The sequence below is a fragment of the Salvia hispanica genome, chromosome 1 (genome assembly GCF_029641045.1).
Source record: "Salvia hispanica isolate PSC_SH4W2 chromosome 1, Shi_PSC_v1, whole genome shotgun sequence".
Classification (NCBI taxonomy): domain Eukaryota; kingdom Viridiplantae; phylum Streptophyta; class Magnoliopsida; order Lamiales; family Lamiaceae; genus Salvia; species Salvia hispanica.
Window position 1 is genome coordinate 38,175,477 of NC_142692.1, and position 18,446 is coordinate 38,193,922.

At 36.4% G+C, this 18,446-nt stretch overlaps 3 protein-coding genes across 5 annotated transcripts; 2 read left to right on the plus strand and 1 right to left on the minus strand.

Moving 5' to 3' along the window:
• The first annotated feature begins 55 nt into the window (after positions 1-55).
• On the plus strand, positions 56-2,733 carry LOC125221819 (chromo domain protein LHP1-like). Of its 2 annotated transcripts, XM_048124089.2 has the most exons (6): positions 56-452; positions 527-552; positions 621-707; positions 878-1,648; positions 2,253-2,313; positions 2,426-2,733. In XM_048124089.2, the coding sequence occupies exons 1-6, from the start codon at positions 198-200 to the stop codon at positions 2,468-2,470; spliced, it is 1,245 nt and encodes a 414-aa protein (XP_047980046.1). In that variant the 5' UTR covers positions 56-197; the 3' UTR covers positions 2,471-2,733. The 2 variants fall into 2 exon arrangements, with proteins under 2 accessions (XP_047980046.1, XP_047980047.1); XM_048124090.2 differs by lacking the exon at positions 527-552 and having other exon boundaries at positions 320-452.
• Positions 2,734-4,336: 1,603 nt separating this feature from the next.
• LOC125223916 (protein SOSEKI 1-like) lies at positions 4,337-6,329 on the plus strand. 2 transcript variants are annotated; one of them, XM_048127224.2, is made up of 8 exons: positions 4,337-4,464; positions 4,533-4,607; positions 4,728-4,768; positions 4,913-5,049; positions 5,115-5,184; positions 5,255-5,373; positions 5,444-5,954; positions 6,021-6,329. In XM_048127224.2, exons 3-8 carry the CDS (start codon positions 4,728-4,730, stop codon positions 6,163-6,165), a joined length of 1,023 nt encoding a protein of 340 aa, XP_047983181.1. In that variant the 5' UTR covers positions 4,337-4,464; positions 4,533-4,607; the 3' UTR covers positions 6,166-6,329. The 2 variants fall into 2 exon arrangements, with proteins under 2 accessions (XP_047983181.1, XP_088918465.1); XM_089062339.1 differs by having other exon boundaries at positions 4,399-4,607; positions 5,444-5,869.
• A 4,451-nt stretch (positions 6,330-10,780) lies between these two features.
• On the minus strand, positions 10,781-15,705 carry LOC125222244 (serine/threonine-protein phosphatase PP2A-2 catalytic subunit-like). The gene is made up of 11 exons (XM_048124755.2): positions 15,363-15,705; positions 14,123-14,179; positions 13,906-13,989; positions 13,461-13,532; positions 13,076-13,147; positions 12,872-12,912; positions 12,140-12,206; positions 11,641-11,832; positions 11,478-11,567; positions 11,289-11,396; positions 10,781-11,212 (listed from the first exon to the last, which is right to left on the minus strand). Exons 1-11 carry the CDS (start codon positions 15,453-15,455, stop codon positions 11,147-11,149), a joined length of 942 nt encoding a protein of 313 aa, XP_047980712.1. The 5' UTR covers positions 15,456-15,705; the 3' UTR covers positions 10,781-11,146.
• Positions 15,706-18,446: the final 2,741 nt, after the last annotated feature.

The window sequence follows — 18,446 nt, forward strand, 5'->3', positions numbered from 1 at the left end:
CTTCATCTCCACATTTTTATCTTTTTGAAAACACTCTAAAAATTGATTTATTAGCAGTGACTTTACTAGAAAATAAATAAATTTCTCCATTGAGATAAAGTTGATTGAGTAATGAAGATCGAAAATAGGCTTGTAAAATTGTAAAACCCTCAGCACGACTCTAGAGAGAGAAATTCGCTCTGTTGCGAGAGAGAAAGATGAAAGGAGGGAAAAAGAGAAATACCAATTCTGACCCCGTTCAGCCCGAGCTCCCAACCGCCCTCAACGACGCCGGCGATGAGGACCGCCAAAAAAGTTCAGAGGACAGCGGGAGGCGCGAAGATGCGGGGGATGCTGTTGAGGACGAAGAGGATTCCGAACAGGACGAAAACGCTCAAATTGAGGGCGTGCGGACGAAGCTCGCCGATGGATTCTACGAGATGGAAGCCGTACGCAGGAAACGAGTTCGGAAGGTGAATTACTTTTCAATTTAGAGTACATTTTGAAGTGGATTTGAGTGATTAATTGGAATGCGGCAAAATTGCAGGGTCAATTGCAGTATCTTATTAAATGGTGAGTGATTTGGAACTTTAAATGCATTCAATTCTATATAAATCGGTTAATTGGGTGTTTTTGAATAGGCGAGGCTGGTCGGAGGCGGCGAATACGTGGGAGCCGGTGGAGAATTTATTGCAGTGTTCTGATATTATTGATGCATTTGAAGAAAGGTTCTATTTTCTATAGTTTTTCCTAAATTCTTCTATTATCTTTTTAGTTCTAGCTACTTTGTTTGTTAATCAGTAGTAATATTCAGTAATTTGTGAGTTCCTGACTAGTGCTTTTCTTTGCCCCTTCCTCTTTCTGGCTTCGAATCATTGTCTTGTAATATCTGCTGTAGTCTGAAATCTGGGAAAAGTAGGTGGACACGCAAGAGAAAGCGCAAGGCTGGTGTATCAAACGTTCAAACCAAGAAAAAACTGAATCATCATAATCATCATCAACAACAACATCAGCAGCAGCAGAATTCTCCTGCAGCAGCTGCTACTTATAATATGCCCTCTCATGTAATCAGGATTCCAGAGGAGCCAATCTCCTTTTCCACGCTAAATGACTTGAGTTGTACAAATGGGATTGATGCGAATAATATCAGTGTCACAAAAAGTGTAAAAACCTCCAACAGAGTGAATGAGAATGGTGTGAAAATGGGTTCTGCTACAAGAGATGAAGATAATGAGCTAAATGAGTTGGATTTGAAACTGTGTGAACTGAAAGGAGCGATGGTGGTAAGTTCAGAAGACACTGATAGAGTTGCTAAAACATCCCAAGAAGTCCAACTAGCAGGAGGAGATACCTTGGCGAATGGATTGAGTAAGATCGATTCAGTCCATTTAGGTCGTTTCACTGGAGCTAAAAAGAGGAAATCTGGTTTTGTCAAGAGGTTCAAGAAAGATCCAGAATTCTGCTCCATGGATAATGCATCAAATGAAATCTTGGCATGTGCTTCACTTGTTCAACAGCCAGAGTTTCTTGGAAACAATATGAGTTGCAAGAGTAAACATGAAGATTCCAAAAGCATGTGCTCCATCACTGAAATTGTCAAGCCCATAAGCTATAAGGCTTCCATATCTAACAATGCCCAAGAAGTCCTGGTAGCCTTCGAGGCCATAAGGTTTGTGATTCAGTGCCGATTGCCACTTCATTTCTTTTAATAAATTGCATAATTTTGTTTTTTATCTTATTCAAGTATACCATATACACTAAAGATGATAGTATTATAATTTAAAAAGGGAAATAGCTATGAAGTCACGGCCTTCACCACTATTTTTCACAAGTGTTCATTTTAGTTTTATGCATTTGTTATTCTCTTGACCATACAATTCTATGTGTTGTTCCTTCCCATGTTATAATCTATAGAAGTACCAATGCCCTAAACATAATTTGATTATTTATGTCTTCTAATGTAATTTTAGTCTGAGAGGCACACAACCTCAAGACACCCATATCTTGACTTACATGGACTTGTATGACCAATAAAGTTTTCTTAAATTATTTCCTCAGTGGGGCCATTGCTATTGGCTTTTTTACATTCATAATTGTTCAAAATCCTTTCAATAACCTAACGATATGGTCCATATGATGATAAATGGGGGTTGCAAGCGCAAAGTTAGTCTGCAATGTTTTGGATTAAATTTTGTACTACCTTTTTGTTCTTCCCATATGTAGGCAAACTTTGTGAACGTTTCTTCTGCTACAATGATTTCATTCTGGTGCAGGTCTGATGGAACCAAAGTTATAGTGGATAACAAATTTTTGAAAGCTAACAATCCACTTTTGGTAAGTTTTCCTGTATATTTTCTTTGAGAAATCATGCACTTGATCATCTATGAACCTTATATCTCTGAAAGCATAACCAATCTCTGTTATTCTTTCTCCAAATATGATGCAGCTCATAGACTTTTATGAGAAACATTTACGTTATAGCCCAACATGACGAAACTAAGTAAACCGAGTTCATGCAATCAGAAGCAACATCGTTTCACATTCCTTGTTGTATAGTATCGTAGTTCAAGTTTGTTGTGGCAGAAGGCCAGTTGTAGGCCATGTAGCAGAGTTCCTGTCTATAGAAGGGGGTAAATAGTTGCTGGATATATAACAGCTGAACTGTTCTTATTGTGGGTTCTGTTTATCAATTCATGTAATATGGTTGACTTGTCAACTTCTCCTGGTAATGAATCATTTTATTATTTCAGAGTAGCTTGCTGTATTTATGTCGTCGTTTACTTTACCTTTAGACTGTCTGTGATACTTTAGTGATGTAATTTAATCATATCGTATCGATAGCAGTCTTCATTTTTTTTTATTTAATTTGAACGACCATATATTATGTTAATTTTATTTAAATCATTTAATTAAAATTTTAAAATAAAATGTACAACTATATAATATAATGTCCTACAGAAATTCAGTAGTATTCCGGAGTAATCGTATTATTTTAGTTACAAATTTATTTAATTAAAAGTTTTAAATTAGTGAAAAAAATTAAAACTGGTTGAGGTGTGACACTAGTTTTCTGTTTAAATTGCAATTAAAAAAATAAGGTTTAAAACAATTTTAACCCTCTAAAGTTAATCATGCAAATTGGGCTTTCTAGACCAAATTAGAGGACATACTAGGAGGCTTTATAGCCCAAATGGGAATGATAGCCCACTCAAAGGTTGGGCTTATTCAAAACATTTTGTTTATTTTTAAATAGTGGAGTACTAGTATAAAATAATCTAAAAGTAATAGACCTATTATATCTGATATGAAAAATAAAGAATCTCGATGCGTTTATTGATTTTGTTTGCAGAATATAATCAATATAATTTAAAACTCATTTTGATAGATATTATTCAAAAGCTTATAATTAAACTCTTAAAAAACACTCTATCTACTCCATAATTTGTTTTAGCTTGACTTTATGCTCAAACTATCTGGTAATTACCGTAAACATGTTTGGTAACCAACCTACATTTTTTGTAAATTCTGTTTGATTATGGAGAAATACTATTTAAAGAAATCTACAAAAATGGTGAGGGTTTCTTCGTTTTACTTATATGGTGGCTTTGAGTTTCTTGTATTTTTATAATCCTACTATAAATCAACTTATATATTCCAAGTTATAACTATCTTAAAATTAGTAACCATCCAAGAAGTCAGGATTCGTGTTTGTGGAGTACATGTAAAGAAGAGTTAAAAATTATGTTTTGGGAACAATAATGTAATGGGCAACGAACCAGCGACGAAATAGAACAATCACAACCAAACTTCAACCTAATTAAACAAATATACAATTACATACTTAATTTAATTAAAATAATGGATCTGCATATCTGCTCTAATAATGGCCGATCACCTTCTCCTATTCCTTAATTCTTTTTTTTCTTTTTTTTTTTTCATTCTTTTCTGCAGAGGCAGCTGTTATTATGTTACTATCACCCAATCTCATTATATATTACTAATAAACTAAATTTCCAACCAAACCAAAAACTGTATGGATTCAAAATTGTGGTTATGGTAGATGGTATGTTCACAATTATGGTCGACCACCCAACTGCATACTATATACTAGTAAACAAACAATAACCTATATTATTTCATAATTTTCATTTCATATAGTTTAAATTAAAGTAGTGAATATAACCTCTTGTATGCATGCTTAACCAATTTAGGATCAGCTTGGTTTGATGAAATAGTCCAAATCAACAAAACAAATGTCAGAATTAATATTTTCCAAGTGTATGTAAATGAAATGTGGATTTATACACTTGAACCGATCTATTTGACCCGAACAACATCAGACCATAAATATTCCATGGCCCATAGTATAATAAGAGACAGGTATTTTGTATCATTCACCACTATATATATTCCTCACAGCTGAAACGGCACGCACGTATCTGGCCTTGTTTTTGGTAATATCTTAGCATCATCTGAATATCCTAGGTAATGACTTTCTCTTTTTCACTTGCATAAATGAATTCATTCCTTTCACTCGTATTTGTGTGTTTTAGGGAAGACAAAGAAGTTGAATTCTTTCTTAATCAAATTTTGATTTTGACCCCGCTTCAAGAAAAGGATCAGCAGCTGTAAGTTTTTATGTTTATACAGGAACAGGAGTATATTAGAAAACGTTTAAGTAATTGCAGGTGATTGATTGTGAGAATATTTTGAGTTTTAAGTTCATTCGGTTTGGAAATTTTGGCCAGATGGAATATACGGATTTTCACAATGGACGAATAGTCAGAAGGTATGAGATTTTCCATCTCTATCACTATCATTCATATCTTCTTCTTCTTCTCCTCCATACATCTCATTTATTTTTCAGCTTACATTTCGTCCTAAATGTTTGAATAATTGAGTATTTGATAAAATAAAATGATCGAATTATTAGGAGAATAATGGAGGCAAAAGGTGGTGCACAAGTGAGGCGACTTCAAATACTATACTTTCTAAGTCGAAACGGTTGCAACGAACATCCTCATCTTATTCGAATCCATCATCTCTCCAATAATGGTGTTCGACTCAGAGGTACGTATGTATTTATTTATTTTTCTCTCACTATATAAATAATTAAATGAAATTATATGAACTAGACATCAAGAGATGGTTGGGAGAATTGCGAGGAAAAGACATGCCAGAATCATTTGCTTGGTCTTACAAGAGGTAGGCAAACATTTACTTTATTACTTACATCCATGTGACAACTTAAAAAATCTCTCTGATTTTGTTGCAGGACATACAAGGCAGGCTACGTATGGCAAGACATACTAGATGACGACCTAGTTACTCCCATCTCAGACAATGAATATGTCATCAAAGGCTCTGAAATTCTCTCCACTAATCACAACATAGGTAAAACTACTCCATATATAAATGTTTATTTTCTAGGAATCATTGATCTTGATTCTTGGCTGTTTGATAGAAATCTCAACACATAGGCAAAAACCACTTCAAGATTCATCAAAAGATATGCAGATAGCATCACCCACTGCCACTGACATCCATTCATCAGACAGCTCCAACTATGCCTCATCAGAAACACCAAGCGTTGGATCACAAACATCCACCTCAGCAGATGATTCAGTGAACCACATACTAGAAGAGAGCTCTCACAGATCCAACCGGGAAGCTGTATCGAACCAAAAGAAGAGGAAGACTAACAAACTCGAGATAATCAGCATCAAGGGCATTCGTAAAACAGCTGCCACATCCGATAAACCCCATCACAGAAAGAGCCGTTCTGGTGGTCTATTCCGGAATTTCATCAGCTGTGGTGGCGTAGATACAAATGACTCAGTCGTGGTGATGGCCAGCCAGTGGTATAAGCCACTCTTGAAGACGTGCTCAGGTAACTCAGCCGACGGGGTGAGGGATCCTGCGCCTGCCAAGGAGAAGCCTCATGTTGCTTGGCCACTCTACGGGCCTAACTGCTCGTACGTTTCCTCCTGCTGAAATATTTGCATGCTTTGATCATATAGAGATTTATGTTTTGATGGCAGGCAATGTGGGAAGACATTTAAACCGGAGAAACTGCAATCACATATGAACTCCTGCAAGGGGATGAAAGCCTTGGCCAAGGCGAAATCAACATCATCCAGAAACGAAGACTCAGTGTCTGCATATCTACCTACTCACAAAAGTTAGAACTCTTCTACTACAGTGTCCATTCTTCTAGTTCTAGGAGTCATTTGTGCTGAACAATATACTTTGTTACCACTTTCTCTGCAGCAGTATAATGTAATTACAGTATAATAACAGAGAAAGAGAGACAGGTTTAATACTTTCATAAAAAGGCTAAATTTTACTCTTGTTGGAGAAAGAACAACAATCTATACAATTCTTTTCTCTACTCCTCAAGCTAAGTTAAGATTAGAAATAATCAGCAGAGTTAAAAGTAGATCATTGGAGTCCAGAAAGTAAAACCTGGACAAATAGCTGATCTAAACTAAATGCGAACCAGTGCAGCAACAGATGCAGCCGTAACTTGGTTAGGTCAGCTTTATATTAAGCAGTGAGCTTCTTAATCAACATTGTCAAGAAGAAACAGATATAACTCTTTTCTCAGCATCTCTATCCTCTCATCACCTTTATCTCTTTTTCAACGCACCATCAACCACTGGTTTACTCGTGCCATCTGAGATGTCCCTTCCCTCCTCAATCCAATACCACAATTTACGGAAACTTCCAAGTAATCTAAGAACCAGGAACGTGAAAATGAGAGGGCTTTGCTTGGTTTTGATGGAACATTTCACCGTGTCAGTTTTCTCACAATTGTTTTCTATGCCCTTTTCGCCTCGTTTTCCGTATAAAGAGAAGTTGGAAATATCTGTCTCAACTGCAGCTTGAAGAAAATTTATGATTCAGAACCTTAAAGCTGAATCAGTACTATCATTTGCATCAAAAGACCTGATATTTATAAGGGTTCTAACAACCCCAAAGGCCTTTTTGATGCTCTCATGAACGCTCAAAAATTGTTCTACTAATGGACCAGATGTATCTTTATCTGCTAACTCACACAGCTCTATGAACATGCTGCAAAAAATGTCAGCAGACTAGAAAACATAAAACTTTACATTTAGATGAATGAAACTATGTAAAGCTAGAATTTCATTCCGTGGCACCTAATAGGAGTTCATGTGATGATTGCACAAAATAGACCTTTTGCCCGCTCAATATCAAAATGGCTTTTCATGGGAGTAAATATTCAGCATATAAAAATGAAGGGGATTAAAAAACATTAAACTTGACATGAACGATGGCAGAAATTCTGCCCCACCCTTTGCATTTTAGCTGCATGTCCTCAAAACAAGGTAGCATGCAAGAATTTCACACAGGTGCTGAAGCATGTAGACAGAGAGAATATACAAGCCTTCGAATGTGAACTTCTAATGCACGGACTGCAGATCGTCACACAAGATTCTTAGTTCAGACCTTTTTGGGGAACCTGAAATCACCAAGAAAGCTACTAGTAGTATCATTTGATAGTTTCGTACGATTCACTGGCTTAATTAGAAGATTGGGTGAGACAATGATATTCTTGCTTCTAAGAGGTGAGAAGTCCGACTTCCTTGGTGACTACTGAGGGAGTACCTTCTTCGTGACGACCTGCATCTCAATATGCGAAAACATGATAACACATATGCATCATTTAGGGGAATGAAAAAATAAATAAAAGAAGATGAAGGGTTTTTCCAACCCAAGTTCTTGCCCCCTTCAAAAAAAACTTAGAGCATCCACAATAGTGTTGACATCCCGGCGGACAAGCACTAGTACATCCCCAAAACATCCCACTGCCTTGTCACATCACTAGGACATCTCACTGCACAATAGTGGACTAGCACTAGGACATCCCAATAGCCTAGCACAATAAACAAATTCACAAATACAGAATTAAAAATTCGACACGAATACGGACGAAGAAAGTGCAATAATAATATTATTAAATAAAAAAATTAAGATAGTACTCCCTCCGTCCCTCTGTAGTAGAGGGACGGAGGGAGCCCTAAACCTTAAGCCATGCTGCTACTGAAATACTTGTATCGACGCTCTAAAGCGTTCATGATATTCATAAATAGATCTCGGTGCATCCTAAAACGCAGCCGAAAAAAGTTCTCCCTAAACCGTGGCTGCTAGCGAAGTAGTCGTCAAACAACCGTTGGTGGACAACAATGTGATCCCGGGGTATTACAGCTCGATTATGGATGGGGCAAGGTACTACCAACTGCTGCAAGTGCAGTTGTATCAACCGATTTATCACCGCGGACGTATAAGCCCGCAACTCTTCGTTAATTCGCCGCCTTACGTCAGCATCCCCACCACTACTACTAGCCATTTTTGGATCTACCGATCAAATGAGAAATGTAGAGAGCGAAGAGAAACTCGTTAATATAAGTGGTGCAAATGAAATGAAGTGTGGAAGTTTTAGTTCGTGTCTCTCTTTTGCTCTAGTATGAAAAGCAAATATAAGCAGACTGATCGAGAAGATGCTGATCAACTGATCAAGACAACTCCTAAACAATCTACTTGTCGTCGGGTGTGCAAACGAGAACGAGAACGACTTTCAAGACCTTAACCCACAATACTATTAATTAGTAAAGGGAAGTAAGGGTCAGATCCCATAGAGATGAAGGTGTTTTACTTGTGTTTGGGACGTTTTGGAAATCGGCTGCTGCCACGCTTTGAAAGTGGGTTAAGTTTACTGTACTGGACTGAACGACTAAGACTGACTTCTATTTAACTGATCAACTAAACTAGACTAGGCTTAAACTGACTGAACCATTCCTATCCCCAACTGATCAACTAAACTTAACGACGAAAGGTACCCTGCATAAAGTGAAATGGGACCAATGACTCGAGAAAAGTGCCGCAAATAATGCTGAAACAAGCAAAAGGTGACAGAGATGGCTATGCTAACTAACTCCGATCTTCTTCTTCTCCAAACAACCAAAATAGACTAGCTAAACTACTATGGTAGATCTAAACAGAGCATGTAGCGCAAAATAGGGAATCAAACAAATCAAAACTTGATCCATTCAATTTAAACGAAAAGAAAGCAGATCAACGGTGTCTATTCTAATTTCATGCAAGCTGACATGTGTAAAGCTTAGATCGACGTAAATCTAAATAGGAACAACTAAATCTTAAACAACGAATAATGATCGTAATACTGCAAACCTAGATCTAAATAATTAGAAACATTCAAACATAACCAAGTATAAACATAACAAATGCCATCTTCGAAAACTCCAGATCCAAACAAACTTCCATCATAAACTTCATTTCAATCAACAAATCTCCAACAATTCAGATTTAAACAACAATCGAAACTTTAGATTCAAAGATCAAATCGCCGAAATAAACTTGTAACAAGAGTTAACTAAAGGAAAACTTAAAATAACAGCAGATCTTAAAATAACAGCAGATTCAGAAATGTATCCCATAAAGCTAAAACGAAAAAAAGATATCGAGTGTATCAACTCTTCGGAACTTAGAAAAATCATGAACGAACAAAAGTTTCTCTTTAAACTAAGCTCTCTCCCTCCAAGATGAGGAAGAAGAGAGTGTTGTTGCAGTAGAACTTGTCTCCAACTACTGTCTAACCTCCTTGCTCCATGCTTGCTAATTACGTGGTGTATGAAGATGAGTTTTCTCCTGATCGTAGATGATTTGAAATAAGTCCTCTCTTTCTTTCCATTTTATTCCTCTATATATAGGGCAGCTTGGCACCAATCTCTATAGCAAGATCCTCATGATTTGGCATTAATGCTCTTGCTGAAAAGGACACTCCTTTTCTCTCATCTGACTCATCCTTTTGTAACTTCCAGTGTGTATCGGACTCTCTTGATCAGTTTGTACCGCTACTTGGCATGGTCCAATCGCTCCCTTGATCAGTTTACACAGCTACTCGGGATGGTCATTTTGTTCACTTGATCAGTTCATCCCAATTTTGGGTCATTTTTGCCTTCTGCACCACTCGATCATTGCACACTACCATTTCATTGCTTTTCAATTCCTGCACAGTTAAATCTTCCACTATTTCTAACATCAACGCCCCAATTAGTGTAATAACCACAATTAAACCATGCTTGAAACGGGCCCTATCAAAGTGCAACGAGCTGTATATATAGAGTTTTGAAAAAAAAAATTTAGAAAAATTTAAAAAATGCTCTAGTCCGCCGAGACTCCGTCGCCTACCATAATAGCGGACGAGAGGACGGACAACCCGACGGACGTCCACGCTTGACCATGGACAACCTCTCGTCCGTCGCCCGCTCCAATAGTGGACGTCCCCGACGGACAAGCCGCTTGCCAGTCGGACGTCCTCTATTATGGATGCTCTTAGTCAGTCTATTAGACCTATTAATTAAAAATAATAATTTCGTAATATACTTCAAGAGAAATATGCGTTTACCTTTCTGATACCATAAGAAAGCTCAAATCAGATGCAATACCTTTTTAGATTAGTTTACCTATTATATATTAAAACTCGTGGCATTCACGCTCTTTGTCTATTTTTTTTGGACAAAGAGAGTATATTCAAATTGAATAGTATAAACCCAAGTTATAGGAATTACTTTTTCAATACCATAACAATTCAAAACCCAAGTTCTTAATTATAAAAACACAGGTTTTCAATATTCAATCTTACCAAATTCAATTGCAATGTAAATAACAATGGCTCAATATTATTTTAACTTGTGGAATTGATAAAATCTCGGGTTTTAAACTGACTGGCTATATCATATAAATGCAATTGTAATAAATAAGAAGTCAGTTCTCTCTATTTAGAATGAGAAGACAAAAATGAGAAAGAAACTAAGAGAAAGCTCCCCTCTTGTACTGTTATACAGAACGTCTGTCTGTAATTGTCTCTACTGAACGGCAACGATTAAACGTGAATACAAAGGAAAACGTACAAAATAAAATCATTAAAAGAAAAAAGTAGAACAGTGAAAAAGAAAAATTACGAAGGACAACAAACAGAAGCATCATCCCTAACCCAACTTCCCAACGCTAGGGACCCTAAACGACCTTGTGTATTACTGTCAAGCCTCTTTGAAACTCAGATCTCGGTAAATGCCCCTGTCACTGTCGTGCATATAACAAGACATGGCAACAGTCAGCTCTACAAGAAATAATCAGGCGTTCTCCGGGTCACATCGGGTTCCCCTCTCCTTGGAGCTGGCTCAAACTGCAAGTACGATATCACAAGGTAACAGAAAGATAGCGGTATAGAAGGAGAAGACAAGATTGGATACGTGTAGAACCTGGATAAATGTATGCTCCCTGCAATCATCAACTTCCAAAATGGATGCCATATTACCACAGCGGTAGCAATAATTAGGCGCACTGAAAATTGTGACAACTTTTTGTTCCTGCGGCACAGGTGCAAATCATCTAAGAAAACCAGTCTTTACTACTGATGATAAAGATACAATGTAAAATTGCAGTATTACATGTGCCCAGTTATATCCCTCCATGACCAGCTGATGAGCTCTAGCAATTAGCTTCAAATTGTTAGTGTGGTTGAATTGCTCCGAAATGTCCTGTTGAAGAAGCTAATTAACCAGCTGAAAAAAGGAACCAGGAACAGAATTTACAGTCAGTAGATGAAAGTACCTGACCAAAAGTATATCCAGCACCACGTGGGGATATGCCCCAACCACATCGATCATCAGGATCAGACCACAACAGATCACACATGGGACCTTCATGTGGAACTTCTTGAACACGATCAAAGTTTCTAATGTTGTTAAGGGTTTCAATGGATGGGGATAATCCACCATGTAGACAAAATATTTCTGATTCAACCTACTCAAAAGATTAGGTCAACATAATAAGTTTCATATCAATGCATTTCAAAGTTCTGAGCCTTCCAAAAAAAAAAAAAACTAGTAGATCTGTATACAGCATCATTATTTTCGTGACTTGAACTCACATTTACTCATCACATACTATTTGGAGACCATCATTCAATAGGTCTTTCATTTACCAGGTCTGCACATGATTTCATAAATATGAAGTGAAACATAATTGCAGTTTACCTGAAACATTTTTTCATTTAAACATGTGCCTAACCAAATGCACTGAACAATAATATGGAAGAAGCTCTACTAACCAAAGCAGTCAAAGGAAAATAGTCAAATAGGTCAGTGAATGTCTTCCAAACATTGGCACTCCCATACCTACAATCAAACAGGGACTTTCATGGTACATAGCATTTGCCAAATCAAGAGAAAACAAATGAAAACTAGATGAGCATATGACAAGCCAAAGTGGCTCTTTAAGATATATCCAACAACACATGACCGAAATAATATATCATCACGCACTTGCCGTTCATGTTATTTAAAGCAAGAAAGTGCGGTAACTATGACCAGAGGCCACGGGTTTCACACAGTTATGTTTTTTTTAGCTCTATACTCTCAAAAGAAAACTCACATTTTGCTGCAACACACTGCCCTTTAGATAATCAAGTTGTCATAAATATATGAAATAACTTACTTTTATGATGATATAAAGCCTAATTTCCACAACATTAAACTTTTCCAAGGCACACGCATTTATAAATTACAATATATATTACTTATACATAATCATCGCATTTGTGCTTACAGTATTCAGGAAAACATAAAATGATACACTTTAAGCAAATGCAAACATATAAACATTTTAAAATGATCTCATTAAAGTATTGTAGAAAGTAGAAACGCATAATTTTGGAATATGTCTCATTATGTTACAGGAATAATTGTATAAAGACTTGGAGAAAGGAAAATGCAAGCACACACAAGATCAAATCCTAGAGCTAGTTGAGAACATATAGCACAGGAATATAATAGAAACTCACTTCCTCAGACATTCATCATAAAATCCATAGACTTGTGTGATCTGCAGGTAAGTAAATTAAAACTATCGTAAGATACAAGGACTAGTGCAAAACTTTTATGGCAGAGAAATGAACCTACATTTTAAATCACAATAATCTAAAAGTAAAAGGATCTGAAAACAAGAAAAGATGGATATATTTCTGTATCAAGCAAAATATCAATACCTGTCTACTTTCATGATTTCCTCTAAGAATTGTGATACGTTGAGGATGACGCACTTTCAAAGCCACTAGTAGCTGCAGGAAATAATTTAATAAGCTTCTCTCACTAAAAGTTTTTGGGTAAAAATAAGCAAGGTTAGATGCAAACATTATCTTAATTTTAGAGTATTATCACAACATTGATCAACTCTCTCCACCACTGCAGCCTCTCCCTTTCCCATAAAGGGAATAAAAGGGTAGATAAAGGAAAAGAAATTATAATCACAATACAAAGAACAGAGAGAGGTATGAGTTATAAAGCAGCTATATACATTATCATAGCATGTCATCCAAAAGCAAGACGCCAGTAATGCCATAAAGGCAAGGTCATGTATTTTATAGAACTTACAGTAACTGTTTCAACTGAATAGTACCCACGATCAACATAATCTCCCATAAATAAATAGTTTGTGTCCGGACACTGCCAATAAAGAACACGGTACTATGAGAAACTGAGGAAGCACACAGAAATTAAAAGCATAAACATATTGAGACCAATTGTCAGCATGAAATCAGATAAGCTAGATGAAATACTTTATGAAACTTCAGAACTCAGTAATTGGCTTACAGAGAACCAGAAATAGAGAAAGATGCAGGCTAGAGAGTCTTTATTTTTAAAAAATTTACTGTATCAGATTTTAGAGGCACACAAGTATCAAATAGAAGTACAGAAACCTACTAATGACGTGAAGATTGTATTCAATTTCGAGCTGTTAATATATGATAAAACAGCTCATCCTCGAGCCCAATCCTGCAATAAATCCAAGCAGATGAATGTCCCAGTCAATAAGTACCTTCCCTCCAATACGGAATAGTTCAGCAAGGTCATGAAATTGTCCATGAATATCACCACAAATTGTCACAGGAATTTTTACAGGCTGCATCAAGTAAGAAAGAGATTAATATAAAAGCCAGGGCACAACAGAATTCATCCATGTAACCTAGAAGCGATAATTAGCAACAGAAAACAACCTATAGTAAAGCCAAATCGAAATAAACTAGAATACATACCTGGACATTGCTTTCCTGCATTAGTATCTCCTTAGCCTTCTCACATAATGTTCTAACCTACAATTTTAAACGAATAGAAAGTCTCAATCTATAACAAGATGCAAGAATAATAGTGACCAAACAAGATGCAAGACTGAGACAGTAGAAATAGTAGATGTCACATAATAAGTACGATCCAACTCTCACTTTCTTCATATGATATTTTTTACACACTAAGACTGAGTACCTGAATAATTTTACTTTACGTCTAGCAACTGAATTTACTGAAAACTAGTCTAGCATTGTTTAAGTTCAGTAACTCCATATTGATTCTCTTCACTAATCACAATAGTAGAATACTAAACCACATACAGCACTAAGACAGACTCTACTCAATTTTAGGTATTTCTTTTAGAGCTCCCAGGTTTATGAAATTAAATATCAAACCCAATATCTTGCCCATCAGTGGTCTGATAATAGATTCAAGTTCAACCATCATACTGATTCCTCACAAATTTTCTTAAGGATAATCATATGGAAGGTTTCATTGCTGCATTTAAGTTTCCACTCTAATAGCTGATTTTACTCCATTACTACTATTTTAGTCCTCCTAGTCTCCTATATTACAAGATTTCTGTGCCGAGGATATATATCATAATTCATAAATGCAAATACAATTGTAGTGCATTGGTAGTACGGTGCAAGATTGGACTCCAAGTCTTCAACTGATTAAGTCTTAAATGTACCTAAAAACCAGACTCCCACTTATGCACACAACTCGAGAGCATCTTCTCCATATGCTTTCTCTCTCTCACTCACCCAAATCATCATTAGAATTCTCTATCCCTCATACGCAATAGTGATCTGTACCAAATCCGGGTACACAAGTCGAATCTTATTCTCCTATCCCCATTATTAGCATCCCAATCAAACAACAAATCTTATAAGGAAATTCTCTTACAATTTGAGACCCAATTATAAAGAAATTGAACTGACTTGCCGTCTCAAGCTTCTAAAGATTGTTCTTTCCAAGATTCCTTTCAAAATGGTAGTAGCTCCTAAGTATATATCAAATGCCTCGAAGAAAAAAGAATTTTTATTTAAAAAATTATCTAACAAAACATTAGCTGTGGTGTGGCCAATCAATAATAACAAAAGAGAGAAGTACCACATCAAAGACAAGAATTTATAGAATCTATCAGATTTATAGGTTTACGTCAACGATAAATACCAAACGAAAGGAAAAGGAAGAGAATAAAACCTCGGGCTCAGACAAGGGTTTGCACTGCATAAGCTGAGAAATTTGTGCGTCCAGATTCCCATGGGCGGTCGGAGCCGCCAGATCCGTAATCATCTTGCTTCAGTTTCTGATTTGTATCAGATCCAGCACCGTCCGATGCGACGTGTTTGTGTTGAAAATGGTGAATGGATATTTCTAATCCCGGGATAGGATGTGAATCCTAGGATGATAGTTACTGTAAAAAATGTATCTACGTCTGGAGAGGGTGAAAATGGTGGTGGTGACGATGAATAGAGGGAAAGTGAGAGAGAATCGATCAAATTTAGCTATCTGATTCCCCCAATATTGCTCTTAGCAAAGAGCTCCTGTACTGTACTGACGGATGCACGCGCCTGGGCTAAATGGCGCGCCCACGTTGGGCTGTGAAGCCCCACCATGCACCCGCAATTGGGCTTCAATATAACTGTTGGAAAGTAAAAAAAAAAAAATTGGGAAAATTTGAAAAATAGATTTGAATAAAAAAAAAAATCTCACTTAACAATAAAACATATCCATTTTTTCCTACTTTAAATTTATTTTTTCATTTTTTTTAAACACCAAAATTCACATTTTTCATCTATAAATCACATCAAACAACTCCCTCAATCTCATTTTCTCTATCAAATTCTCAAACACTCTCTCTTGCAAACATGTCCGACCAACCACCCTATTCCTCCAACGGTCGGAACCATAATTGGTTCTGGAGTCCGTCACCCGCCTCGCCGGATATGGGTTTTTCGGCCCTTACTCTTTCCCAAGGCTCGGAAATTCCGGGTGGCTACCACCTTACCCAATGGACATGCAAAATGCCACCAATGGTAATACAGGTGGGCGCCCGAATCCGGCTCCGGCTCGACGCAACCGTTGTCCCAACTTCCAAAGGGCAACCCCCTTGATGGCGGTGGCGGTGATCCCAATGTCGACACCCCTTACACTCTGACCGAGATTGAGAAGATGTTCGAGGCCTATGTTTCGGTGTCCGAAGATGTTGCCGTTAGCACGAACCGAAGTGGGAAACAGTTCTAGGAGCACATCTGCAACATCTACAACGCCAAGCGTCCGACGGGGAATTGTGGAGCGCAACCAGAGTATGTTGTGCTATGCGATTGGAAGAGCAAGGACATACAGAAGTTCCAGGGGTTTTTCCTCGAGGAACAACAGACGGCCGAGAGCGGCTCCAGCGAAGCCGATATGATCACGGGCACCATGATGGCCTTCTAAACGATAACCCACAAAGCATTCAAGCACCTCAACAATTGGAAGAAGGGTGTATGCAGGGGAGGGGCGGAGCTATGCTGCCATTGGAGGTTTAACTATAATATATATATATATATATATATATATATATATATATATATATATATATATATATGCGTTATATGATAACTGATATTTATGTGATAATCTAATAACCCTATCATTTTATGGGTCAAAAGTATCATTTTTTTAGTAAAAATGATATTTATACACGATAAAATGATATTTTTTCAGCATACATAAAATGATACTTTTAATCCATAAAATGATATTCTGTTCTATAAAATGATACTTTTCGTCCATAAAATGAGGGTTATTAGGTTATCACCATAATTATGGGTTATCATAGGTTTGTGTTAAAATGACAACCCCTCTTAAAGTGACTTCGTGACACCACTCATACAACAATATTATAAACGTTACACAACAATATTACAAACAGTACACAACAATCAATAGATTGTTGTATAGTGTGTCGGATATTGCTGGACAAGAAAAATTGCTAGATAAAGACCAACAAATTGTTGACCGTCTTTTTTCAGAATTTTTTTTTTTGCCACGTGACAGCTTATTATTCGTCCACGTGTACAAATGATTGGCTAGGAATGGTGGTATGGTGTTATTTTAAGGGGTGGTGGCACCCTAACATGCCCCTATATATATATAGAGAGAGAGAGAGAGTTTTGATCTATGTAAAACTCATTTTTAATACAAAATACAGAACCAAGCATACATATGTCATTTTTAGGTCATCGTAAGCTTATTTTTATGTGATTATAATAAGCATGACATAAAATGATCTTAACATGACCTCAAACCCAAATTTTATAATATGACCTAAAACTACTTTATAATGACCCACTGTGTTTTTTTTTAATTATTGACCATTAGATTGAAAAATCTCATGGACAGGATTTGGTCTGGATTTTGTATTGAGATGCATTTTGGTATTGATCATTTTCCTATATATATATATATATATATAGAGAGTTGTGATCAATGTCGAACCAATTTTAAAGACCGAACTAGAGACCAAATCTGGGCCATTACATCTAGTTTTTTTGATGAGATGTGCTGCTGTGAAAAAAATTTCGGCTTCATTACAAGCCCATTTTACTTCATTATATAGGTTTACTACTTCATTCTGTACGCAATACCTTGAAACTACAACATGTTTTTACTTGCTTCCAATAGGTTTTGAAATGATTCAACATATGCTTCATTCAAATTCATTGACATGGGTTTTTGCTTGATTAACATTTAAAAATGCAATTTATTCAAGTGAGTTTATTACTTCATTCAGAAACGTTATTACTTCATTGGATAAGATTTTTACTTGATTCCCGTAGGACTTCAAATGCTTCTACACATACTTCATTCCAATAATTTATTACATTATTCCATGTGTTTATTAAACCATATTAGCGCCATGGCGTTGGTGATAGATATTGTAGAGAGAAAGAACGGCACGCGACGGCGAAACCACATTTACGTACTGGAATGAAGTAAAAACCTACTGGAATGAAGTAAAAACCTACTAGAATGAAGTAAAAACCTACTAGAATGAAGTAATATATTCTGGAACGAAGTTAAATCTTCGTGACATGTTAGTATGACTTATTTACCTTCGGATGAATTAAAATAGGCCCGTGATGAAGGCGAAAATAATTTATAAATTTCTGTATCTCATCCATAAAAAAACTAGATCTAAAAGCCCTAATATATATATATATATATATATATATATATATATATATATATATATATATATATATATATATATATAGGGGTGCACTATTGTGCCACCAT

What these genes read in the sequence shown, in the direction of transcription:
- LOC125222244 (XM_048124755.2), bottom strand. Translation starts at nt 15,455, where the DNA reads ATGATTACGGATCTGGCGGCTCCGACCGCCCATGGGAATCTGGACGCA. An exon ending in AACCCTTGTCTGAGCCCGAG is followed by an intron (nt 14,180 to 15,362) that starts GTTTTATTCTCT and finishes TTAAAATTGTAG; the next exon opens with GTTAGAACATTATGTGAGAA. An exon ending in ATTCAGTTGAAACAGTTACT is followed by an intron (nt 13,148 to 13,460) that starts GTAAGTTCTATA and finishes TATTTCCTGCAG; the next exon opens with CTACTAGTGGCTTTGAAAGT.
- LOC125223916 (XM_048127224.2), top strand. Translation starts at nt 4,728, where the DNA reads ATGGAATATACGGATTTTCACAATGGACGAATAGTCAGAAG. An exon ending in AATGGACGAATAGTCAGAAG is followed by an intron (nt 4,769 to 4,912) that starts GTATGAGATTTT and finishes TCGAATTATTAG; the next exon opens with GAGAATAATGGAGGCAAAAG. An exon ending in TTTGCTTGGTCTTACAAGAG is followed by an intron (nt 5,185 to 5,254) that starts GTAGGCAAACAT and finishes ATTTTGTTGCAG; the next exon opens with GACATACAAGGCAGGCTACG.
- LOC125221819 (XM_048124089.2), top strand. Translation starts at nt 198, where the DNA reads ATGAAAGGAGGGAAAAAGAGAAATACCAATTCTGACCCCGTTCAGCCC. An exon ending in TTGCAGTATCTTATTAAATG is followed by an intron (nt 553 to 620) that starts GTGAGTGATTTG and finishes GTTTTTGAATAG; the next exon opens with GCGAGGCTGGTCGGAGGCGG. An exon ending in AAGCTAACAATCCACTTTTG is followed by an intron (nt 2,314 to 2,425) that starts GTAAGTTTTCCT and finishes AATATGATGCAG; the next exon opens with CTCATAGACTTTTATGAGAA.